Below are 25919 nucleotides of genomic sequence, written 5' to 3' on the forward strand. Positions count from 1 at the left end.
GCTAAGGAAATAAGTCGAGCGGTTTGCGAGGAAGAAGAGCAGGTTCGTGTAAACAAAGGTCTGTTTTTCATTCAAATTACGCAATTCTGGAAGCGATGACTCGCACCGACGACGAGGAGTCGGAAGGAATTAGTTACAGGGACATGGGTCGGTTCCATGGCGCTGGGCGGTCATATCGAAATATAGATCAAGCCGAACACACACCGGTTCAGCATCTCCTCTCCGACGCTGCAACTCACAGATGCGTCGACAGGCACGAACTCCTGTGACCACATGATGCCACATTTCTGATCCCGGCTTCGTGCAACACTGTGTACTTTTCAGCTTATTCAGTGCTCTGATTCAAGTGAACCAATATCAGTTCGTACTGCATATTCTCCAACGCCCTCGGTGACTCTTTAAAACTTTTTTTTTAATGTTTTAAATGATATGTAGAGTTGTAAATGTCCTGCTCGCGTGCGGTTACCAAGAACATGTAGAGACCCACTGCCAGCTATGGCAAAGTAAACAGCATGTCACGATTTTATCCGTGGATCTGTTGCCGGCGCCTTCCAATATTTGTGATTTATATTTGGATTACTTCCATTAAACGGTTATTAAATTGAATGTCTATCTTAGCGTGTAATGCTGATTCCTATTTGACTATTTAATAAACCGTTGTAGCAACTCAATTAAAAGTTACATCTCAATTTCCTCGCTATTAGCGCTGCAAGTAAAGTGGCCCCTAGGGATATGAAGTTGTCCACCTCTGCTCCACACCAAATGCGAGTTTTATTTCAGAATCAATCCAGTCGAGAGCAGCAAGACAGCACTCAGTCTCAAGGTGAGTGTGACCTCCCGGGACAAGGAGCGGTGCGCCAACCAGTCACAGCCCAGATTTTAGGGTGGCGTCATCACAACATTTACAAATGAAATATATGCAGTATGTAATTACATAGTTCAATCTAATTGCGTTTGGTGTGCGCGAGCTCAGAAGAAGGGCCTGGGGCAGAGCCCATGACGTCACCGTTGAGGAACTCGGTGAAGTCTCTTCATTTGAGCTGCTGCCTGCGCGACCTGGACTCAGGTCAGACGCGCTCGCGGATGTGCGGTTTGCCAGTTCGCGCTTTGAACACCAGATGTCGCTGTGGTTCAATAGAGACGGTCGCGTGCCAACGCTTGTTTCCGTTCTTCGGGAGTTGATTTCAGCCCTGCTTGTGAGCGCCTGATGCAACTCGAGTGCAGTCCCAGTCGTGTCCAGCAGGGGAGCCTCGCAGGTGTGTTCGCACCAGTGAGACGAGTCGAATCCGCTCTGGATCACATCACTCCCGCTGCTGCTGTCCTGCAGCTGTGTTCGCACCACTGTGACTCAGCAGAGGGCAGGAGCAAGGTCTCCTCATTCGGATGAAGGTCGGAGGTTCTGTCCCTCCACAAACCTCCTCCAGCGCTTCTCTGAGGGGCTCAGCTGAGAGACCTTATCTCTCCACAGACCTCCTCACTAGTCCAGGAGACGTGACGCCGGGATCTCGTCTGGGTCTCTCCTGGATGGCTGAGCTTCTCTCTCTTCTGTAACCTTCATGTTTGACCTGTCTCGAGGTCAGCTTCATCTCTCAAGGACACTACTCTTCCTGTAGCTACTGTGGCTTCTGAGGGTCGAACTCCCTGAGGACCAAGTGTTGCTGTCCTACACACACAGGTGGAGGTGAGACAAAGAAGCTCCTCCCCCAGTCCAGGTCAGGGGAGATGGAGTGGGCACATGGTCACAGCATCTCAGCTGAAGGCAACACGTCCCATGAAGTGGACACCACCGCGAGGAACCATCCGTCTCGCTCCACCTTCATCATCCCGCAGCGCTGCTCCGTCTTCACTGACTCCCACACAATGGCTGCTGGTGCTCCATGACTCCTCTGGTCCCAGCTCAGACTCTCAGCTGGGTCAGAGGTCACCAGCTCCAGTCAGCGGATCTCACACCAGCTACACAGAAAACAACAGCACAGCCGTCTGTCTCGTCTCAGCGCTGAAGGAGAAGCCAAAGAGGGACGTGTCTGCAGGACCGCGGTCCCCACAGGGCCAATCACTCGCCCCAAAAAGCTTGCAACATCGACATTTTCCCCCATATTTTCTTGATACAGTTACAATGTACTGCGGCTCCGCAGATGTTAATGACATTATTGCTCCAAACAAAGTTACATTGTTACATCCCAACGCCGCCATTCAGTCAAATTGATGTGAGCTGATTTGGCCAACAGGGGGCAGCAGCATTATTTGACTGCTCACAAAAACAACCTGTCAGCGCTATCTGCTGGTCGAAGTGCGGAATTGAAAGAGCTGAGCGTGAGTTTGTTTTTCAAAACTAAAACTCGCATATATGATTAGATCATGATCTGAACATGGCGTATAGTTTTCCTGCCTGGATTCCTGATGCACCAAAACAAAACATGGGGTGAGGGCAGAAGAGCATCTGGAAACACCACACCAGTGTTTGTTTCCACCGGCACATTCTGAACTACACGGCTGATGACGACACCCAGCACAAACACGCAACTGCCATTTCAGGAATGATTCTGATGGCTGGAAAGGTGACGAGCAAAAACCCACCCCAAAACACACGTCTATTTCTCAGCATTAACGAACAAACGCTTGTCGCTTCCGTATTAACCTCGCTCTCTTTACAAGACACGCAACTTACGAGCATTGTTTGCTGTTCTTTGTGACAGAAAAATCTGCGTGTGAAACTGACGGAAACCGGTTCTGGCGCTGACATCAGCGGTGACCGGACCGGCCCGGCTGGTTACTGAAGGAGTCGCTCAGAGATCCCTGATCACCAGGTTCGGCTTAGTAAAACTCAGTAAAACACAATGTTGGAGTGACAAAGATGGACGTTGGTTTCAGCCAAATTCACATTTCAAATGTCACTTAATTCAGTGACACTCTTCTTTTTTAAGCAGTTTTTTTGAGGACTTTTTAAAAACAATTTATTAGAAAAATTAAGTTGAAACACATCAAACGAATTTCTCGTGATATTGTTTCAGTTATATTGTGAGACAAAAGCAGTTCATATAAGTCTTTGTTTTAAAGGCAAACTTCGACCCCGAACTCCAAAATATTGAGCGACACAAATCAAATCAGAGGACGAGGTTCAGACTTCAAACGTCGCGCCTGCGCGTCAGTGCGCCAGCAAATCAGGTTCCGTGTTTGTAGGCTGTCCCTCACGGTGATTGACAGACGCCGCGAGCCAATCGGCTGCCGCCTGCTCACAGAGCCCGCCCTGCGGGCTTCACTTTGGGCGGGTCCTCCTCGCGCCTCGGACGGTCCGGCAGCTCTCGGGACAGAAGCAACCCCCGCGCGCCAGAGAGAGGTCGCGCACCCGCCGAGCTCCAGCCCAACGTGACGCCGAGTGTTTCCTCGGAGTGCTCGCCATGACGGACGCGCTTTTGCCGAACGGCCTGAAGGAGGGTCGCGGGGAGAACAACTACTTCAGGAAGGTGAGTGGCTTTCGCTTCACCTGTCGCCGGGCGAGATGACGTCACCGAGAGAGGACTTCTGAAGTCTCCTGTGGACTGGTGAGGTGCTGAGCCTGGAGGAGGCCCCGGGGCAGACCCAGAACATGTTGGGGAGGTGGGAACATCTCAAGAAGCCTGGACTCGGGTCAGCACACCAGAAGCGGTGGCTCAGCTGGACGCCAGCTCTGGGGAGGTGTCTGGCCACTTCACCCCCAGGTCTGACGAGTCGCAGCAGGGTTCCTCTCTCTGGGTGACTGGAGGTGAGTGGGTTTCCTTCTGTGGAGGTGGAACTCATCTCCTGCAGTCAGAGGGAGGCACACTCAGACTCTCTGAGAAGAGCCTCTGTGGTGGTCTTGGGTCGGTCCGGCTGGTGGCACGAGGTGTCAGCAGCAGCAGCAGCGACCTGTCAGGGCCAGCTGCTCCAGGTGGTGCATGAGCGGCGAGCGATGGTGGAGAATTGAGCACGTTCCTCTCCCAGGAGCCTGGTAAGGTCCTCCTTATCGCAGCCCACTGAGATGTAATGGAGGACGCTGAATAGCTGGTGAGCAGGCATCCCATAATTGACATGACGCCGTGCTGCTAGCTGTTGAGACGCTTCAGGCCAGGTCCTGTCTCTGTGACCTGTCTCATGTTTGGGTCAGACCTTTTCTTTGTTTTGTTGTTGAGCCCAACTTCATCAGCCAGGTCCCCTGTAGACACCACGCCTGAGAGTGGTGCGGTTCACACGCCAGGCCTGCGTGTGGCGCTGCAGTTGACCCACCAAAAACCGAGAAAACATCGGGGCTGAAGGGCTTGTGTTTATCTTTTGCATTATTGCTGAATGACGTGATGACGGCTAGGGCAAGAGGCGGAGCTATGATGTCATCAGTCTCAGAAGGTCGGGGGCGAGACGTTGCTGGGTCAAACGTCCGCCAGCGGCTGCCTTTGATACAGTGGTTTGATGTCTTCCACGGATCTCCGGACCTCGTGGTCCTGGTTCTGGTCCCCAGGCAGCGGGTCAGCACATTATCTAAGGTGTTTTCACTCCGAGGCTCGTCGCTCACGGTTCGCACTGCTGCTCTTCACGGAGTGTTGTGACAGTGGAGCCTGTTTAGATGGTTCTCCTGAGCGAGCCCTTTGTGAAGTCCAAGCTCCCAAATCCTCCTCTGAACACTGTCTGGATTGAGGCTCAGTTCATTTCCTGTCTCCAGCAAGTCACTGGGAGATTGAGTCTGCCGTCACCGCAGGTCGTGTCTGGGGGGGAACCTTGGCCGTGGCCCGCTCTCCTGTAGTCGTGCCAGTCCCGCGGAGGGCATCCTCCTCCGAGCTGCTGCGTGTGTGCGTGCTGACTCAGCAGATTTCAAGATGAAGGAATGACGATGAGAACAGCTCCACGAGTGAGCTGAAATGTGGCCCTCATGTGACCCTGTAAGATGGCGGAGAGGAAAAGCTGCATCTCTTTGGTCTCTCCAAATGATCTTCTCCCGTCCTGACCTCAGTTGCCGAGCCCTGCACTCACTTTCCTCATCTCACACCCCCACAGGGTTGGACACTGTCCCAGGTCAAAGTCTGTTTGGCTCAGAACTGGCCAGGCATTTGCTCTGGACCCGAGTCCTCCTGTTGTGTCCACAAGCGCTACCGCTACTCAAACTACTCGCAAAACCCAGCGCTTCAGGGCGGTTGTTCTACTGATAGTTGATCTCAACACATCTCTTTCTTACCGCCCCCAGCTGGCCAGAGAAGGTACTGAAAAATGGGACCCCACTATGTGAGGGCCCCTCCGAGTGGTCCTGCTTTTGTGCATGAAGCTTGTGGACCATCGACAGTGTGGACTGTATAGCTGTGGGTCTGGATTGGTTCTTCTGGTAAAAGCTGTTAGGAGCATGACGTCAGTGGGTCGAAAACGCTTGCCTCGGCAGAAATGTTCCGATGCTCAGCGTCTGGGATCATCCCGTGATTTTTCTTTTTTGATCGAAGCCTGGAGGAAATTGCGGGCAATTAGGCCGTGAGACGTGGGTGGACGGCTCCCTGGGCCGCGGCTCGCTGCCTCACCTCCAGCTTGGCAGGTCTCGGCGCGGGGACGGAAAGTCGGCAGCGCTCCTCCCGTCAGACCACAGACACAAATTGACAACATGTGTCCCGGGCACAGGCCAGACCAGATCCACTCTCTCCCACAGACGGCGTGTGGCAAGCGTCATGGCCGCCGTCCTCCCTCATCTTCGGAAGCCGATGAAGCTCCGGTGGGTTTGGGAAGGTGCGGAAGTGGGTCAGGTCCGGCTGAATAGGTTGTTATGTCATCTCTCTCTGAAGCCTGACACAAGCGTCTTTGTGGTGGGCTAATGAGCGCTGGACACTGAGGCTCTGTTGTGCCACCACTCACCGCGGGCAAGGTGCCGTCTCACTGGGCACCAGGGACGACGGTCAGGACGCGTCACACATCATGAGCTGCAGAAGCACAGCGAGAGCACTGACCTTCTCGGAGGAGCTCAGGAATTCATACAAACAAGAGCAGCGTGCGCACGATATGGATTCTCAAGTCAGTCAGACATGAAACACTGAACTGCAGATAAATAATCAATAAATAACCCCACCGTTTTCCCGTCTAGATGCAAAGTAAATGACCCAAACATCTGTTTATTTTCCAACAGAGGAGGGCAAGTTCTTTAATTGATGAAAACAAAAACAAAGCTACCAGCATCCATTGAGCTGGGCGCTATTGCTGCGTTCCAGTTGTGCGTATTCCAAGATGGCGTCCCTGGACGTAAACAGGAAGTACAAGTTTTGAATCAGTGAAATTCACTGCTAATTTGTGGTTCCTCTCACCCGGCGGGTTTTCTCCGAGCAAAGTGAGCGTTCATTTATCAAGAAGTTGCTTGTTTGTGGTGCTCATAATGGTTCAGACCAACTGTGACTCCTGTTGTCGGTGCCGCCTCCTGAACGTTGTTTGTGTGTCTTCAAACTCCGAGCATGTTGGAGGGTAACAGGGAGGCATAACTTCCCATGAGACTTGTTACCGTGGTGACCTCGAGAACATTGTTGTGTCCTGACTCGGGCTGCACTGACACCTGTTCTTTCCAAAACCAGTACAGCAAGACGCGGACTGAGCTCCCTCGTAACAAATGTGGTGAAACGGCAGCTCTGCGAGTTCCACCGGCTGTTCACACGGACTGAGGCCACTCAGTGAAACCGGACCTCGTTTCCACCTCGCGTCAGAACCTCAGAGGGTCAGACGCTCATCTGCTGCTCTGACTCACACCAGCAGTGGTAGTTGCTTGTTGGAGATCTTCCCAAAACTAATGATCATTTGGATGTGGATCTGAGCGTCACAACAATCGCTCACGTTTAAATGTGGTGAATAAACCGAACGCTCCTGTGTCACTGGGCTTCTTCTGAAGGGTGTCAGGAGAAATGATGAATGAAACGCTCTACATGTGACAGTCACAGCTCATTACATCTGAAGCACCTGATGATCTTGGTTTGGATCCAAGCCTCTGGTGAAGTGCAGCTTCAATTCAACATTGACATTTTTGTAATGTACTTAATGATGCAGTGTGTTTACATTCCTGCCGAAATTCAAGTTTATTTCTGTTTAGTTAGCGTATATTAGTGCTGACAAAAATATGAAGAAAGATTAGATTTTTAGGCCCAGGACCCAGGCCGAAGTGTGAGTACGGGTATCGGTGCATCCCTGGTTCTGACAGTTTTATTTTGAGGTTAAACTGTGTGTGCACGTGCTACGCAGGCCTGAGAGCCGCGAGACGCTTGTGGCAGTGCGCTAGCGTCGCCACGATTGGCAGGAAGCCTGAGCAGCTACCAAGATGAAGCCAGGTGGCTCAAGTGTGAGCGAGGGTGGACCATGTCTCGATGGACCACAGAGTGAAGATTGAAACCAAACATCTTCTCTCTGCACCACTCGGTCCGGTTCAGGATGGGTTGCACAGTTACTGATAAACAGATCGGGATCATCGCGTCGTATGTTATCGCCAGTTTCATCGCGTCAACAGGTTTATGGCTCGAGTGTTGCCACGGTAACCGGCCACTCCCTCGCAGTTTTGACTTGACGACGCCCGCGTCCTCGTCCTCTGGGATTCTAAAAATAGCCACGCTGACTTACCTGCTTCAGGTTAATCATTACCCAGTCAGGTGATGCGGCGGAGTCCAAGTCATGTGTCCTGACTTAAAGATGTCCCGCCTCATGGTTCGGTGTTCAGCTGAGGACGGTTGTGTCGGGGACGACGACGGAAACATCTCACTTGATCTGGTTCTTCTAGATGACTTTGAAGTCCTCGACCTGAAATCGAACCCCACAAGTGAAATGAAGAACTTTTACTTCATGAAACCCATTATTCCTGGTCAGACATGCACTTTTCAAACCGCTCTGAAAGTTTATCCAATCTAGAAAGAAACTCACGAGACAGTGGAGGCCAGAAGGACCAACAAGCACAGACCATGCCACCAGGATCTGACGCAATATGAAGGCAGCTTCCACCACATTAAGCTCACAATAAAACCAAGTTGCACTGCAACATTCTTGGGTCGTTGAAAAATGGATGAATGGAGTTGATCCAAATCTTGTTTCGTTCTACTGAAATGGGTTTAGCCACCAGCAGCTCTGCACCTGTGTCATTAGCAACACAAGAGTGGGTGAGCAATCCGATCTAATCTCATCAGCCATGGAGAAAGACAAAGATACGCTCAAGAGGAAGCTTTTATTTCTGCAATGCATGCTGGGACGGGAGGAGCACTCAAGGTTGAGAAACGTGAAGTTACACTTTGGGCTCGTGTTTGAGGCAAACCTTGAAGAACTCGAGTCAAGTGTCCACCAAAACAGCACAAAGCCAAACGCTAACATGGTTAGCACATTCTGCCAGCAGAGACAAGGTGTGATGGAGGGTGGTCCTGAACTCCGCTGACGTTAGTTGGATGTTGGTGAGTTAATCCAGATCCAGCTGCGTCTTCTTCGTCTTCTCAGCTGAGGTCTGAGTGTGACGCCGGCTCTCAGAAGGTGTTGTGCTTGTTGTTCATCAATGGCTTTGTGTATTAAAACAGAGTAAATAATGTCACACCAGGGTCACGCCAGCTTCTCGGTCCGCAGGGTCCAACACTGCCTGTAGCAAAGCCCGAGCTGCTGCGACGGGCTGACCGCGAGGGAGACGAGGGGAGTGTTGAAGTTGGGAGCGAGAGGGTGAGGGACAGGTCTGTTGCTCAGGCGTGAAGCTCTCACTGAGCTCCAGTTCTGAGCCACTGCAGCGACTGAAGCTCCCGACTCCTCCACTGTCTGGAGAGGTGCAGCATCAAAGTCTGCGATTCCTCCTGTCATTTCAGAGCCCTTTCCTCAGTTCACCTGTTACTGAGGTTGAAATGACTGTGCGATCATGGAAGGGTTAACTGAAGAGGTCGAACTCCACCGTTTAGCGTAAAGCCAACATGCAAGTGGGGGTTGTGTCTCGTCTCTGGGGAATAAGTGGGATTTGTTCACAGTGGGGAGGTTGCTCTTGGCTGCGAGTCACTGATCTGGTGCGACTCTGAGAGCCGCAGAGGTCCCAAGGCCTGGTGTCCCTTTATGGTCCGGCAGAGAAAAGTCCTCTCGGTCACATGACCCTCGTCATCACCACGCGTCTCTCCAGCCTGCCTCCGTGCTCAAGTGTCCGCGCTCTTGTCCCCCTCACAGGGATGCAACCCGCTAGCCCAAACTGGACGGAGCAAGCTGCAGAATAAGCGGGCCAGTCTGAACCAGCAGATCATCAAGCAGATGAGGATGAGGGCCGGAGCCGAGAACCTGCTCAGGTAAGCTGCCAGGATCACGCTAGTCTTGTTGTAGTGCCTCTGGTCTGTCGGCGCACAACGCGTGTGTCGTGTCTCTCCTCTCGGGCATCTTCCACCACCGCGCCTCATACTTTATTGCAGTTAAACAAACACCTTTATGGCGCCAGACGCCGCGTTTATGGCGACTGACTGTGCCACTTCCTGGTGTCAGATGTGTCTTATGATCCATCGATCGCAGCACACAAGTTGACTAGTCACTGAGGAGCTGCACGATGAGTCAAGCCCTCGGCATGTGACTGTACTGAGGACACAATGCTCCGATCAGGATTGTTGCTGCCCATCACTGATGAACTTGTCTGCGTGCATGTGAAAAAATGAAGCATTAAATCATTTGAATTCAGACACGTTTTTATATCCCTCCTCAAGAAGGCAAAACAATAGAAAACCCTCGCAGCATGCAGCACCTGTTCTGTCAAAAGGACAACTGAAAAACATTTAATTTGATGTGAGACACTGCACTTTGACGAATCTCTTGAGACGTTGCTATATATGTAATATACATGAAATATTTCCATACTGGCCGCTTGTAGCAGGACTCCCATACAGAGAGCGCTGCATTTATGAGAGTTTCCACTCCAGACGTTTTCAAACATTTCAGCTTGAAGTGGCTGATGAACACTGCACTGGACTCCAAAACAGCGACGGATTCGGTCGTTTCCGTCCGACCTGGTCAGCTGGGTGAAATTAATTATTTTTTGGGCAATTTTCCGAATGTCCCCCCTTTAGTTTAGGGGAGGACAAAGTCAAACATGGAAGTGAGTCATGTCGGTCGTGTTGATGGTGGATCTGATGACGCTCCGAGTCTGAGGACCGCCACCATTGAACCTGCAAGCTCCGCCCCCCTGGCTTGGAGCATGTGCAGCAAGGTTTATTGTTTATGTTTCGAAGGTAAACACAAGTCCAAGTCTTTGAACAATGCTTGAACACTTAGCTCGTACTTTTTCCTCTCATTTCCTGTATAAACCATCATCTCAACAGCAACTTGACCAAAACCGCAGCCAGTTCTGCGGCTCACTGGGTGAAGAGAGCCGTGAGTCGGCCAGGCCTGAGCGAGCGTGTTAGCGGTGAACGTTAACGACCGGGTGAAATAAACGTCTGTTGTCCTCCAGACTCTTCATCCTCAGTCCAGTAGGTTATTATCAGTCCCAGTCCGTTCAGATCCATTGGTGCTGGCTTTAGCTTCAGGATGGGCTCTCAGCGGAGTCCCGGCAGATACGTGTGTGGCATGTGTGGAGTCTGAAGAGGACCTCGCCTCTGTCCCCCGCCGGCCCCTCAGCTGCTTCCCATGACCAGACAAACGGGCCGGAGACTGTGTTGAGGAGGAGCGATGCTCAAACATCAACTGCGAGTCATGCATTCTTTGGTCGATCAGTATCAGCTGAAGCTCATCCTCCGCTGACTCTGCTCCTCCTAGCATACCTGTGCTCCCTGCTTCTCCTCAGGGGTTTTTCCACACTACACCTCCTCCTCTCCTGACACCTCTCCTATCTCCACAGTAATGACTTTTACGAGTCTTTCTTTGACGTCTGTTTACTCTAGTGGTGTCAGACAGTCCTGCGCTCCAGCAGTTATTGCTCCTCCCCCTCTGAAGGGCAGGAATTCTGGGCTGAATGGAAAGGCCGATCAAGGACACAAGGAAATAGATAAGCTCAAATGAACCTTTACACATGCTTCTCTCTGAGGAGGATGGAATGTTCCGTCCAGACTGGAGATGAGATCTTCCTCAGGAGGAGGAGTGTGGCGGTCTCTTGTTCTCCAGTGAGCGACTTAAGAGCTGAGCCACAAGACAAAGTTTGAACCCAGAACTAGAGTTTCAGCTCAGTCACCCAGGAGAGACTCAGAGGAGAACCTCTGCTCCTCCAGTTGAGGTGTTCCACTGGGAGAAGGCCCCGGGGCAGACCCGGGAGACTCTGCTCTCGTCTGTGGTTTCCTCTCTCCTTCTGAAATTGATCCGGTGACGGACGCAGCATCTCATGGATGCTGGTGTTTTCATCTGTCAGGACTCTACTCCTAGCAGGGGGCTTGTGCAGCAGAAGGATGTTAGGGTCACGAACTACGCTAGCTGGTTTTTATTGAGGAGCAGACGGACATGTCCGCTGTGCTAGGAAGTCACTCACTTTCATTGCTAACATGAGCTAACAATGATGGGTGGCAAGTGCTTTGCTCCCGCTAGTCTTAGCTTTAGCCTGTTGCTAGCTCAAATGCTGCACAGAGTCAGCGCAGTGGTGGTGTGATGTATGGAGAGATTGTGTTGTGCTCCTTCCACGATCCATTTCACATGAATGACAAATCGTGACATGCTAGCTTTAGCGTGCTCTGTCATGTGGACATTTTGCTCTGTTTTCTGATTGAAGCCGTGGGATGGATGAGAAGCTCTGTCCTTGACAGCAAACTCTATCGGGGGTCGGACTTACTGGTGGAGGCAAAGAAATGATCAGTGATGTGACCTACTGAGATGGTCTGTACAAGCTGCCAGTCTCTCGCAAGTCCTCTGTGTTCCTCATAGCTGCTGGACACTTTATTTTCCAGGTTGACCCCGACCTCCGGGCAGGTGCGAAAATACTTGCCATTTAGCGTCCGGGGAAGCTGCCGAGCGAAGGCAGTGACGCAGGTCTGAGGTCAGCAGCTCCAGCAGAGCACTGGTCTGACGGTCGAGTCGCGCTGGATAATGACTAGCTGCGTGTTCCTGCGGCTGCTGTGGACCAGGCGCGTGTGCTAACTGCTCTCCCTCCTGTGCAGGGCCACGTCTAACAACAAAGTGAAGGAGATGGTTCTGCTGGAGCTCAGCTACGTCAACTCCAACCTGCAGCTGCTGACGGGACAACTGGAAGGACTCAACAGCTCCGTGGAGGTCTACCAGAACACACAGTGAGTCCCGGGAAAGCAAGCTCCACAGATAAGGAGGGGAGCTGAGCTAGACGTTTGCCTCTGCCAGCCAGCAGAACTCCTCATGTTTCTGCTGATAAGACAAGTGATGGTCTGGAACAAGCTGTGACCTCAGTGTTCTGTTTGGTTCCTCAAGATCAGCTCCCAGTGTTTCCTCCTGCACAGTTTGATGCTGTCATTGATCAACACCAACAGGTCTATTTCCGCAGGAGAGAGCAGTGTAATGGTCTCTCTGACGGTAGGACCTGCGTGGTGATGGGGTCCAGCTTGGAGATTTGTCTTTTCATGTCCTCCACTCAAGTTTTATCGTTTCATTAAGGGCTGGAGCATGAACAGAACCGTTCAGGTTCATCCCAAAACTTCTGCTTTGTTTATGTATAGCATCTTCTCGTGAGCTGCCACATCTCTGACCTGCACTGGTCGGTGCAAAATAAGACAAGTATTGCAGTATTTGATGAGGCTCTTGGACCATGTGGGGAAGCACTGAACCCCTGAGGGAGGTGAAGGTGCAGGAAGCGCCTGCCAGTGTCCAGCCTTGACTCATGAGACAGTGCGAGCAGGAGTCACTGCTGCTGTGGTGATGTTGACCATGGGACCCTCCTCCTGGTGGAGGACATCCACACATCTGGTATGAAGAGGTTCTGACTCTTGTCAGAAGCGGAGGAAGGACCTGTCATGTGCGAGCGCACCCGGCTGAGGTTAGACCTCACAAGGCTGGTGACTCATCCTTCAGAGCGACGCTCGATGATGGAGTGCTGAGTGAGGGAATGGAGCGCCAGTGTTCTGTTGTTGCGAAACTGGCCGTGCGGGTTTCCGAGCACAATAGCTGGATTAGCGACGAGCCGTCAACACCAGCTGAAACCCTGAAACAAGTTCCTCTTGTTGCTCAGAGGAGCCGAGGGTTGAGTGACTTCAGTTCAGACAGCGACGAGGGAGTGGACAGCTCCTTGCCGAACCTTCGGAGTGTCAGTGAGCTCCACATCCAGCCACCTGAGGTGTGAGTGGCTCCTGCCAGCAGAAGACCACCATCATGAATGATGAGGCACAGGAGTCTGGTGTTGCTCCTCTGTGATGAGCCTTGTTTAGGACAAGGGCCTCAAACTCACTCTGGACCTCTCAATCCTCCTGAGAGTTAGTGTGTGGAGACCCCTCCACCCTTGTGGGGACCTCTCCTGGCCATCACCCTTTCCCCAGCCTCTCCCCCTGGCTCACCTGAACCAAACTGGAACCCAGTTATTGTCGAGTTTGAATCTCAACCCCTGGTTTTTAAGCTGAGTGCGAATGCAGCGACATTGTTAGCAGATGCTCCTCCCACCACAAACCCAAATCCGGTTTGCTCCAGTAGGTCACGCTCATCATGCTCCTAATGCTAGCCCCAGAGCAGACATGGACGTTCTCCGGCTGGTCAGCTCTTCAGAGCTGCTGAGGCTGAGAGAGAGGGATTTGCTTCTTCACACGATTAGTAACAAAGAGCAGACTGTCTGGAGCTTAGCTGCTGATCTGAAGGACTTCAGGCTGAAGGACCTTGTTATCTTCGAGTCCAGCTCAGGAACTATCAGAGGGACATGTGGAGACACGGTGAGGGAGGACAGATGGCTAGTGGAGGGGAGAGACATTGTTGGACCAAGAATGTTGAAGAGGAGGTCCATGATGGAGGAGCACAGTAAGTGTTTGTGTGTCTGGGTGAAGAGCCTGGCTGCTGGCTTCATGACGCCACACTGCAGAACGGTCCCCGCAGAACCAGCATCCTGGAAGGATTTGGTGCTGCCTCGTCTCTTCGAGAGCTTTCCATGCTCTCCTTTCACAACGTTCTGCTGAGTTGTGCTGTGAAGGTCCAGGTCCTGCCGAGCCGTTCCGTTCTTGCTTCACACAGACAACACAGCAAGTCTCCCCGTCCCGCCGTCTCCTTGTGTGGTCTCAGGAACACCTGACGCACACAGTACAGTGACAAATCTCCAGCGGTCCGTCCCTCCTGAGGAGCGCAGTGAGCCACAAAGACTCCGCCCACCCTGCTCTCTCTCCACTTTCCCACCGGCCCCAGTATCTGAGTTTTGATTTCTCAGCTGGTTCCAGGGTGAAGTCATGCGCGGCTGAAACCACAGGCAGTTTACGTGACTGCTGCTCCTGCACACGTGCTGCCCAGCCGGCTTCAGTCCGCCCTGACTGCCACACCTGTGATGCAGGAGAGTGGGACGCGAGCCAGCGCTGCGTTTCAGACTGTTCCGTGGAAGAACACATCTGGGGCTCGGCCTCCAAACATCTGCACTAGTTCTATTCAGGGTCTGGACCCTCACCCGCTCGTCTATGTCGTGCAGAGTTTAATCGAACCTCAGCCCTTTCATGGCTGCTGTTGGACACGGACAGCTGGTGGGTGGTCAACTGATGCTAGGCCTCAGTGGAGCTAACTCACAACTTTTACTGTTCCACGGATGAACATGCTCCGGCTCAAACCTGAAAACAACGGAAGCAAAGGAGCGGCACAAGTCCTTGAGAGTCTTACAGGAGGGGTGGGCTTCTCCTCGATGAGGTGGTGCTGTCCCTGGGGCTCACAGTTGGCTACGAGCTGGCAACAGCTACTGAACAATCTCAGCCTTAGGGATCCAAATGCCAGTCTCTACGCTGCTAAAGCACTGTCCGGGCCCTTCAGCGGCGTGCGTGGGAACCAGTGAGCTAGCTTGTTAGCCATGCTAGCCATGCAGTCGAGCCTCTCGGCGCACTTTGATGAGGTCATCACTGTTGCCGGCAAATGTCGCCGCGCTCCAGAAACGCTCCAGATGTTTGGATGTCAATTCTCGGTTACCGGTGGGAAAATGTTGAGACATGGATCATCATTCCAATGCTGAGGTGATGATCACTTTCCGATTCACTGTTGAACTTGCTGGTGTTTGTGATGGCTCAGGAGTTGGGAAGCCAGTGGGTGTCCTGGTGAACGTGCGCAGCTGGGGTCCATGTTGTGGCCCTGATTCTCAGCACACAGACGGCGTGAGAATGTTGCCGCCGTGCTGAACCTTCGTGTCCTCGGAAGCTGCTCGAGGTGAACCGTTCACGTCCACCTCCTGCAGTGGCCTTCTGACCTCCGTGGTTCTGAGCGATGTCTCTGGCGTCCACCAGAGCCTCGCCTGTTCATCGTCTGAAACACGTTCAGCAAGAGCAGGGAAGGTGTGTGTTTCCTCCACATTCTGGGGTCCCCTGCCCCCCTCACCCCTCCTGTGTGAGCCGTCGTGGATCTGTGGGTCAGAGCTGCTGATGAATGGACTCACTGTGGTTCACAGAGCTGGCGGCACAGAGGAATGCAGCCTTATCTTGGAGTGATGAATGAGTGAGAGTCTTGACAGCGTGTACGCTCCTCACACCGCTCTCTTGTGGCTTAATGTTTGTGTGAGGAGTCAGCACTCCCTGCTTCGCTTTGATTTTGTCCTATTCCACCCGAAGAGCTGGAGGCTGACGTCCATGCAGCTCACATTTCCGGGCCTTTGATGACCCGCCGGACCTGCTCTCCATCAGCAGCAGTGCAGGGCCGGGCCAGCACTGCTGCGTAACCACTGTTTTCTGTCAATAAACTTCAAATAACCAGCCACCATGAAGCTCAGGATCAATTAGGAGCCGTGCGGCTCGGAGCAGAGCCTCATTTAAACCTGGACCCCCGCTGTGCTGGGCAGCACCACCATCTGCCTCATCCAGACCTCGCTCATTAAACTGCACCGCAGATTAGACCGGACTTTCTCAGCCTCACGCTGATGTCCGTTCAGACGGACTTCCTGTCCTCACTAACCTGGATGGAGATGAGGCTGGGGTCCTGACCGGGGTCCTGCCTGGAGGGAGCAGGTCCAAGGTGTCCTGGGCGGGCTGAGGGATCGCTGCCAACTAGTGGTCAGAAGCCTTAATACAACCAGAAAACACTGAATTAATGATCAATGCAGCAAACCTAAGCCATGCGTAGCGTCGTTGCCGTGTATGGATCTGAGCTGAGTTGAACTTGAACGACCTTGACATGTTGTCTTTCCTCTTCCAGTGAAACGGCCAACATCCCGCTCATCGCTCTCGGCCTGAAGGAGACAAAAGAAGTGGACTTCTCCACGCCGTTCAAGGTACTGGAGTGTGGTGGTTCTTCTGTTCCAGGGTTGGCGGGACTGAGCATAGCGCCTCCTAGTGGTGCGTGTTCAACTGAGCTCTCTGCAGCTAACGTGACAAAAAGACGTCGCCGAGATGACGTGAGAGTTAAACTGTGAAACCAGTTCCGTATTCAAATCACGTCAGGTCAGCTGCGCTGTCAGCAAACCCATAAAGGAAGTGGGTCACGCTGCCTTCAGGACGGCTTGGAAATGTCGGCGTTTCCAGTTCTGGTTGTTCACGATGGTGTCCTCCAACCCTGAGGCGGCGTCTCACATGCTTGACGTCACGTCACGCCACGCCACGTGAGGTTGTAGAGAGCGATTAACCTTCACTGGGTGAAGACACTTGTCTGACACGAAGACCGCGGCTGCTTTGGCTGAGAATGAGTCTCCTGCCGACCACCGTCCTCCTGAACTGTGGTTAGACAGCCATCGGTAATCTACACGTCTCCGTTCATCACCAGGACTTCATCCTGGAGCACTACAGCGAGGATGGGAACAGCTACGAGGAGGAGATTGCCGACCTGATGGACCTGCGGCAGGTGAGTCGCAGCCAGAGGAACACAGCTCACCACTCGCCGTGGAACACACCTGAAGAAACCCCTCCAGCTGACAGGTTTTCACCCTCTCATGCTGAGCTTCTTCAGCGCTGAAGCTCCTCACAGACACGCAGGAGACGCCCTGAATCACACCTCACTGACGCATTTGAGCCCTTGAGCAAGGCGATAACTGTGGCATCTCGGGACTGTGCCACTCCAACATCTGGACCATATTCCAGCAGTGCCGCAGTAGCTAGCAGTTGCTGATGTCATCGCACCCTTGGTGGGTGTGGCCGACTGCCTGAAAAGAGTGAGCAGCCCACTGTGGGATTTCCTCGGGTCAGGTCCCAAAAAGTGGACTCTGGGACGAAGGGGTTGTACTAAAGTACTGTATTTTCTAGACTATATGTGGCAGATTTTAGCCAGAGAGGTGGAGGTTTGCCTTAGAAAGGAGAGGAATGAAGGTCAGCCACAGTAAGACAGAATCCCTGTGTGTGAATGAGAGGGAGCCAAGTGGACAGGTGAAGCTACAGGATGCAGAGATAAAGAAGGTGGAGGCTCAACTGTCCAGGGCCATGGAGAGTGTGAGGAAGAGGTGAAGAAGCGGCTGCAGGCAGGATGGAATCATTGGAGAAAAGTCTCAGGTGTGATGTGGGACAAAAGGGTGTGGGCAAGGATGAGAGGGAAAGGGTCCAAAAGGGTGGTGAGGCCAGCAACGTTGTATGGTTTGGAAACAGTGGCACTGAGGAGAAGACAGGAGGCAGAGCTGGAGGAGGCAGAGATGAAGATGCTGAGCTTCTCTCTGGGAGTGAGAGCAGGATGATGAGAGGATCAGAGGGACAGCACATGTGCTCAGGTCTTCAGGAGACCAAGTCAGAGAGGCTGGATGGAGATGGTTTGGACATGGACAGAGGAGAGAGAGAGAGAGAGAGCCAGTACATTGGTAGATGAAGATGTTGAGGTGTTGGAACTGCCAGGCAGAAGGTGGAGAGGAAGGCCACAGAGGAGATTGATGGAGGTGGTGAAGGAGGACATGAGGTTTGGAGGTTCCGCTGTGGCCGCCACTGAAGGGAGAAGCTGAAGGAAGAAGAAGAAGTAGCATTAAAATGTATAATTTCACAAGTTCTGAGCACCACCTCCAGAAATACCCTGGACTGGAAACCATGTCCGAAAGATTCAATGTGACGCCCCCTGCTGTGAAAGTGTTTTCATGTCGGCTCATTCATTCCTAAGATGTGACGGTCGATGAAGTCAAACATGAACTGATGTCTGAAGTTCCTGCACAGTTGGGAGGATTTGCCAGATCTGGCAACCCTGTCGTCTCATCACTGCTGCGTTTTATAGTGGTGACCTGGTGCCAAGGTGGGAGGGGCTTGATAGTCACTGCCAAAGTTCCAACACCGTTAATAGCAGAATGTGTTTGTGAGCCACGGCCTGGTCCGGCGCCGGTGCCACTCGTCGCTCCCATCTCATCTCAGTGTGTGCGAGCTAACTACCGTCTCCTCTGTCCTCCGCCAGGCCTGTAGGACTCCGAGTCGGAACGAAGCCGGGGTGGAGCTGCTGGCCAAGTACTACAGTCAGCTGCCTCTGATGGAGAGTCGCTTCTTTGGCCCCAACCGGCCCAATGGGATCTTCTTCAGCTGGTGAGAGGGAGTGAGGGGTGTGAGCGAGGAGGGAGGGACTCGCGGCACTTGATCGTGACAGATGACTGGAAGGGCGTGAGCCTCCTTTCATTAGAGTCTCAAACATGCTGTTGCTGAGCAAGCAGCTAATGATGTCAGTGGGCGGAGCCGGCGCGTCGCCTGGGCAGTGTTGACGTCTGACCGCTAATCCCTCCAGTTCGCTAATGTGAACTCACCTGGACGGCTTGTCGGTCCTGGACCCTCCAGGGTGGATTTCAGCGTGACGTGTGTGCCTCTCTCCGGCTCAGGTACGACTCCTTCACGGGGGTCCCGCTGTGCCAGCAGAACCTGTCTCTGGAGAAGGCCAGCATCCTCTTCAACATCGCCGCCCTCTTCTCTCAGATCGGAACCCGTGCGGACCGCCAGACCACTGTCGGCCTGGATGAAGCCATCTCATCCTTCCAGAAGGCGGCGGGTGAGTTGACTGTAGCTTGAATGATCGGGGCAGCAGGCTCACGGTGGGAGGTCCCTATCATCCTCTCACCGACCTGTGAAGTCACAAGGGAGAAGAGTGTCCCATCTCTCCCCCCGACCCTGGGCTGAGTGTGGTGTGTCCCACTCCTCCTCACTGGAGAGATGTCCAGGAGACCAAAGGACTTGATTTCACAACAGTGTTGGACAGGACAACAGGGACATGTTAGAAGCCAGGACGACGCTTCCCTTTGTTGATGTTCTCTGCTGTCACACGTCAGCGAGCCACATGGTCCACCGTGTCCCACAACATGAACAATACCACATGGATGTTCAACAGTAGGTTTGGAGTTCTCCTGAACAAACAACAGTGGGCTAGCATCCAGGCTAATGTTAGCATCCTCACACCTCTGAGACGTCTATCGCTGCAACGTAGGCTCCGCCCATTTCTCCTCTGCTGGTTCACCAAACCAAGTGAGATGATCAGCGCCGATGCAAGAGGTTGCAGAAACGTTGGAGCTGTCATTTCCAAAACGTCTCCAACACTGGATATGCAGGAAACAAGCACGGCAGCCAATGACACGCCGTCTTAACACGCGATGTCATCAAATGTCGTCCCAATTCTGAGGGACGTCAGTCGCTTGACTTGGTGGTCGGAGGGCGCTCACAACCAAGTGCTAGTGTCAGGGGGAGACATGGGACAAAGCCTTGGTCTTGGTTGCAGCAGGACGCTGTGCTTCCTGGGAGCTTTGAAATAATCCAGTGTAGGATCGAGCTGTCCTCAGTGTCAAGGTGGTGTTTCCTAGCCTGTACTTGCCAGGGTTCTCTTCAGCAGCGTTGGGCCCCTGCTGAACCCCAGAGTCACTCTCTGTCCAGCAGGACTACGCCTTCCAAGGTAGACCGCTACGGAGGGCAGAGAACGGTGCATTTATCCAGGAACAATCCCAGAACAAACAACTGCAGGAAGACGCACAGAATTGTTGAAGACACTGTGCTGTTCAGCAGCTGCCTCATTTCTGTCAGAGACATTGTGTCCATCTCATCTGAGTTCTGGACCAGTTGTCACCATCGCTCAGCCGTCCAGGTGTCTGCCTGAAGAATTCCCTCCAGCCTTCATGACGCGTTCAAGGGTTCGGTCATACTGAGTGATGGAAGAGAAGAGGAGAGTGCAGGCAGCGGGAGCTGTGACAGAAGAGCAGCGTGACAATAGTGAGACCTCAGCTCTCACTGGGGGTGATCAGATTAGAAACCAGGACATGTACACACGAGTAAAGTATAATAACTATATGTCATAATAAATCTAACCTAATCCAATGTAGTTCAGTCTAGTCTCAGAGGGACGTGGAGAAGTTTGGAGACACGGCTTGGGAGGCCAGGCTCAGGTGGTTTGGGCATGTGCAGGGGAGAGACAGGGGACTTGTTGGACGGAGAAGGGTCGACCAAGGCCAAAGAAGGAGCAGACGACCACCATGGTGGTTCGTGGAAGCGCAGAAGGAGGAGGTGAAGACAGGTGAAGGTGGAGCAGGCTGACGTGCTGGGAGGGGAAGTGCTGAAGAAGGACGTGGATTCGGATGTGTTCTTGAGAGCAGCGTGGCTGTGTTGTTGCAGTTGAGTGTCGCGATGGGCTGAAGGTGCGTTACTGTCAGAGCACAATAGGGGCCACCCTTAGTTTAAACATGTCTCGTTGAAATGGCTGAGCATATCCACGTACTTCTGAGCTGAGAGCGCCATCTAGTGGCGCTGGAGAGGAGGACGCCTCATTCGCTCGTCACGAGCCGTGTGTTCACATCAGTGTCTTTCTTTCGTTAAACAATGTGTAACTGATGTGTTGCCATCCACACAAATGTCATGCAGAAATAATAACAAAAATCCAAGCGGTGACCTGCCGTCTCAGCGGAAGCATGGCTCCTCACGATCAGTCCTGGTTCCTGCGTGGGAGCAAGGAAGGAAAACACTTGTCCTTCCTGATCAGGGCAGCAGCTTTTCCATGGCTGCTGGTTCCTCCGTGCCTCCGCAAAGATCCAGACCAGTCTCTTGCCTTCCGGCCGGATCAAACTCTCACATCACTTTTTTTCTTTCACTTGGACGTGGTTTGTGTTCCTCAGGTTGGTTAGGATTCATTACTGCTCAATGAACATGGTTGACACTGACATGTGGTTTAGTTTAGAGTTTATCCTTAGTTATTCCCAAAGCCAATTAAAGCTGGCAGTAGGCTGCGGTCCGTTTGACGTCATTGCACTGGGAAATTTTAGACTAAATTGCCATGAATTCTTCCCACAATAAATGACGTGGTTGAATTCCATCGATCAATTCAACCTGGCAGTCAGGTCCCAGATAGCAGCGCCCGCCTGGCAGACCCGGCCCGGATCTAGTGCGGAGGCACAGGGCGTGCGTGAGTGTCCAATGCAGATCTGAGGACTCCGGCTAGAAGTCCAGTTCAGAGTCGGGTCAAGTCCGGCACGCTAGGCGGCCGTGTCGGTTTGGTAGTGTAGTTGTGTGTGACGAGAGCAGGATGGTGTCTGATGGCGCTCTCATCCTCAGGTGTCCTGAACCTGTTGAAGGAGACTTTCACTCACATCCCCAGCTACGACATGAGTCCGGCCATGCTCAGCACGCTGATCCGGATGATGCTGGCCCAGTCCCAGGAGTGTCTGTTCGAGAAGACGGCGCTGCCCGGGATCAGGAACCAGTTCCTGCCTCTGCTGAGGATGGCCCAGGAGGCCGCCAAGGTGGGTGAGCGGGACCCTCACAGGGCTCCTCCTCCGTCCTCTCGCTCCTTCATGGTGGCTTCTCCTCCTCCCAGGTCTCGGAGGTCTACGATCAGGTGCACCAGTCCATGATCCAGTCGCCTGTCAAAGACAACGTGCCCTCCTTCTGGTCCACCAACGCTCAGGTCAAGACTCACCACTACCGCTCCATGGCCCACTACTTTGTGGCGTCCGCACTTCTGGACCACCAACGTAAGACGCCCCGCTGTCATTAGCTTTTTTCTGTTAGCATGCTAGCGCCATGTGTGGTCTCTTGGGGACCTCCTGTGGACGGGGGTGGTGCAGCAAGTGGTGCCAGAGCCTTCTCTGCGTGAACGTACGTCAACGGGATCTGCGCCTGAACTGGTGGAAGAGCAGGCTGGACCTGCTCCAGAGGCAGGCCGCCTGCGGCAGCGCTGACAGCAAAACCACCCGCTGGTTTTTACACTGCGCAGCTTGAGAGCAGCTGGAGTTTCTCCTTCCGGGTTCAGTGAGGCTCTAACATCCCTAACCCCTAACCTGAGATGGTCCAGACTGTAGATTTCCACTTGTTACTCAAAGTTCCGGGAAGGCATCAGCTGTGTGCTTCCTCTGTGATGCTGCCACCTGCTGTCCGGTTGAGGTCATTGCGATTGAAACCGGTAAAGGGCGCTTATTTTTGGGTGAAAAAACAAAACACGAGCGTGAGCGGTTTACTCGCGCTGCTGTTGCTGTTGAGCCACTTTGACTGCATGCAAAGCGACCGTACGTGTCAGCGTCTCTGATGGTCTCGTGTCGGCCAGTGGGGCCCGGTGATGACGAGGACCAGCAGGAGAAAACCTTGTCCCAAGTCTACGACTCCATCCCCGAGGGCCGGTCCCCACAGGACATCCTGAAGAAGCGAGACCAGCGCGAATGTGTGGGTGAGTGGACGAGTGGCTCCTCCTCCCGCCACAGCCGCTCACCTCTTCCCTCCGACCCTCCAGGCAAGGCTCACATCCGCCGAGCCATCCTGGGCCACGAGGAGGCGCTGAGGATCTACGCTCTGTGCCACCAGCTGCACGAGCTGGAGGTCCTGCAGGAGATTCTGAAGGCCAGCCACGAGCGCTCGCTCCACAAGTCCAGCGAGCACGAGCGTGAGGACGAGTTCCCCGACTACATGGAGGCCCCCGACATCATAGGTGAGCTGGAGACCCGCGGGGCGGGGTTGATGGTTCGAGTCCTCCTGGGCGTGACCCCCTCCTCTCTCTCTCTGCAGCCAAAACGGAGCACAAAGCTGAGATGCAGCTCCCGCCCATCACCAAGGTGAAAGTGGTGGACTTTTTCCACCGACTGGTACGTGGGCTACTAACCTTCCGTTCCCTGGCTAACGCTGTCCGACCCAAGCTCCTCTGTGCTCGGCGTGGAGCCTCCAGATCTGCGTCTGAGGTCACGTCTGAAGACAGACGAGTGTCCAGCTCTGCTGCCTCCACACCACGGTGGGGAAACACACCAAACACCTGTGTGGACGCAGCACCCCGATCCTGCCGAGCTCGGCTCAAAGGTCATGTCACTGGACTCGCAGCTGAGGCTCCCTTCCCTCGGCCTGTGGTGCTGGGTGGCGCTAACACTCAAGCCTCTCTTGTTGTCCACCTGAGCCTCAGGGACGTCAACACTGTCCGACTGAGTCGTGAGGACAGCTGGACACAGACTTGTTGGCACTGCTATCCTTGTGGGGACCTCTCCTGGCCATCACCCTTTCCCCAGCCTCTCTCTCCCCCTACACATGGCTCAGCTGAACCAGGACCGTTTTGAAGTCTTCACCCCCAGATTGAGGCTAACAGGAGTGAGGACTGGGCAACATGTTCTCAGTCTTTTGGCCACAACTCATTCCCATTCTCAAAAAGATGTAGACGTACACAGACACACGCCTCAGTCCTAGAGACCGTTCAGAGTCATGAGTGCACCACTGCATGTCCAGATGGTGGGAGGAAACCAGAGCTCCCACATGTCGTGGGGAGTCGTCCTCAGATGTCTTGAGAGTGTGATCAGCGGAGCTCATGTGACCGTGTCCTCTCAGGGTCCTCTGTCAGTGTTCTCAGCGAAGCAGCGCTGGACGCCGCCACGGACGATACGGCTCCGGCCAGTGGACAGAGACCTGGGCTTCACACTGAAGGGCGGCTCCCCGGTCCAGGTGGTGTCGTTGGACCCGCTCAACCCAGTCACTGTGAGTATTCCTGCTGTGGTCGCTCACAGTTTGGTCCCTGTTGAGGCGGTCTGGTGGAGTGGACCGACTGGACCATCATCAGCTGACACTTGAGCCTCTGTTTTCTCACACTCTTGTGGACACACGGGCTCGAACCACTGACTTGTCACCTGCGTGTGTGTGGTCTCCAGGCTGACGGGCTGAAAGAGGGCGACTTCATCGTTGCCGTCGGCGACACAGACTGTAAGTGGATGAGCATCAGCGAAGTGATGCGGCTGCTGAAGGACGTCGGCGAGGACGGAGCGGACATCCAGGTGGTCAGTCTGATGGAGATGATGCCCTCCATGGTGGGTGGGCTCCCTCTCTCTGTCACCTGAACACACACACACACCAGCGGGCACGTGTTATGTTATGATGTTTTGTGAGGACCTCTCCTGACCATAAGCCACGCCCCCACTAACCTTGTGGGGACTGGTGAAACCACAGCTATACAAGTTTGCAGGGAAACACACTCCAAGCCAGTGTTAACCTGGCATCCGTCTCTGCCCACAGCCCACCAAAAGCGCCACCTTCTCCGGGAACCTCCCCAAGACCTACTCCATGATCTGCCTGGACTTGGACGACGACGACAAGAATCCCAAGTCGCGTAAAGTCACCAAGAAGTCGTCCTTCCTGAGCTGGGGCCTGAAGAACAAGCTGAAGAGCGCCAGCACGCTGAGCCTGCCCACCGCCGACCACTCGGGCACGCTGCCCTGGACCAAGCCCAGCCCCAGCTTCCCCAGCTCCAGCGCATTCAACGACAGCGCCCTCTACTGACCTGGCCCCGTGTGCTCATCTGTACGGGACTGGAGAGCGGATGGCGCCACCCTCAGGGATTGTCACGCACTACATTCCAGACCAGTGGAGGACAGCGCAGAAGCATCGTGGGAAAATGTTCCTGAGGTGCGCCAAGCTCACGTCACACGCCGCAGTAACCAGACAAGGGCTGGGCTGGTCGACGCCGAGTCGCAGCTCAGGCGTGTTGTTGCTCTCTTCCTCTTGTGGGGAGAGCCTCAGACTCGGAGGTGCTGATCCTCACCTGACCCGACCTCTTGTCTGGTTACCGCTGGCATGTGACGTCGCTCGTTGGCGGCCACTCCAATCCCACCATACGCTGCTAAAATCACTTGTAAACTCTAATGTTGAGCTCTTGTCACTTTTGTACGCCGACAACCTGTGAGGACTGCAGTTCCGTGGAGGGCCACACGGCCGACCCCACTGTGTTCCCCACAAATGTCTTAAGAGTCTGGTCTCCACAACAGCCAATCACCGGGCGGCAGCGGTCCCGTTTCTCAGCCCTGTCACCACCGACCTGGGGACTGCAGCCCATCGACGTCAGACAAGCTTCTCCAAACGACGATGCAAGTGGACTGAGAACAGAGGCAGGGCAGCAATGCTAGCAGCGTTATCCTCCCGGAATTAAAACGGACACCGTTGCCCTTTTGTCCTGACTCACCTGTGCGCCTGTCTTTTGGCGCCTGGTGTGGTGGAGTTTGACTCTTCAGCTGCCGCGCGCCACACAGGTACATCCCAGCGCTGCAGGGACACCCCCAAAACCTTTGGGGTTTCAGTCGTCCAACAGAGACTCAGAGTAGTTCCTCTGCGACTGCCAGGACCCTGGGGGTGGCGCTGTGTCCTGATGCCTTGGACTCAGTGTTGGACCAACTTTTGTCTACAAAGTAGATTCTTATTCACGTTTGATAATCAAATCATTTACATGGCCCAAATATGAAGGTGTCGGTGGGTTTGTCGCTCTTGGTTGTGATGAAGGAATGAATCTTCTGAGGCGCTCGCGTGGCGCCCTCTGCTGGTGAAGGAAAATGCCACTCATGAACGTTGATCCGTGTCGCTCCTCGTGCCTTCAGTGTAAGTCTGACTTTAATAAAAGAACGTGGGGGAAGGGCAGGTGTGTGCTGTTCTGGGGTGTGGAACCCGCCCGAGGTGAGGTGGGGGCGAGGCTGGGAGCAGAGCAGGGAGGACGGAGTGATCCGGATCACTCCCAAAACTGCTCCCTCTGAAGGGGAGTCTCTCCTGTGAGGGGTTCACGGGTGT

The 25919-nt window shown here is 53.7% G+C and overlaps 1 protein-coding gene and 1 long non-coding RNA gene across 6 annotated transcripts; one reads left to right on the top strand and one right to left on the bottom strand.

Annotated features, from left to right (window-relative positions):
- The first annotated feature begins 3274 nt into the window (after nucleotides 1-3274).
- On the top strand, nucleotides 3275-25918 carry rhpn2 (rhophilin, Rho GTPase binding protein 2). Of its 5 annotated transcripts, none has more exons than XM_053864976.1 (15): nucleotides 3279-3464; nucleotides 9133-9248; nucleotides 12027-12155; nucleotides 16186-16261; nucleotides 16750-16827; nucleotides 18343-18467; nucleotides 18755-18921; nucleotides 21459-21646; nucleotides 21721-21877; nucleotides 22447-22566; nucleotides 22630-22824; nucleotides 22902-22978; nucleotides 23703-23849; nucleotides 24020-24175; nucleotides 24381-25914. In XM_053864976.1, exons 1-15 carry the CDS (start codon nucleotides 3399-3401, stop codon nucleotides 24642-24644), a joined length of 2061 nt encoding a protein of 686 aa, XP_053720951.1. In that variant the 5' UTR covers nucleotides 3279-3398; the 3' UTR covers nucleotides 24645-25914. The 5 variants fall into 5 exon arrangements, with proteins under 5 accessions (XP_053720954.1, XP_053720951.1, XP_053720952.1 ...); XM_053864977.1 differs by having other exon boundaries at nucleotides 22902-22948; XM_053864980.1 differs by lacking the exons at nucleotides 3279-3464; nucleotides 9133-9248 and adding exons at nucleotides 9355-11745; nucleotides 11817-11905 and having other exon boundaries at nucleotides 24381-25917.
- LOC128758724 (uncharacterized) lies at nucleotides 3733-19563 on the bottom strand. The gene is made up of 3 exons (XR_008414542.1): nucleotides 16159-19563; nucleotides 15946-16052; nucleotides 3733-7752 (listed from the first exon to the last, which is right to left on the bottom strand). It is a non-coding gene; the product is annotated as an uncharacterized LOC128758724 (long non-coding RNA).
- Nucleotide 25919: the final 1 nt, after the last annotated feature.

This window comes from Synchiropus splendidus, chromosome 5, assembly GCF_027744825.2.
Source record: "Synchiropus splendidus isolate RoL2022-P1 chromosome 5, RoL_Sspl_1.0, whole genome shotgun sequence".
NCBI lineage: Eukaryota > Metazoa > Chordata > Actinopteri > Syngnathiformes > Callionymidae > Synchiropus > Synchiropus splendidus.

Coding starts and splice junctions, on each gene's coding strand:
- rhpn2 (XM_053864976.1), top strand. CDS start 3,399: ATGACGGACGCGCTTTTGCCGAACGGCCTGAAGGAGGGTCGCGGGGAG. Junction 21,878..22,446: donor CGCACTTCTGGACCACCAAC/GTAAGACGCCCC, acceptor CGTGTCGGCCAG/TGGGGCCCGGTGATGACGAG. Junction 24,176..24,380: donor TGGAGATGATGCCCTCCATG/GTGGGTGGGCTC, acceptor CTCTGCCCACAG/CCCACCAAAAGCGCCACCTT.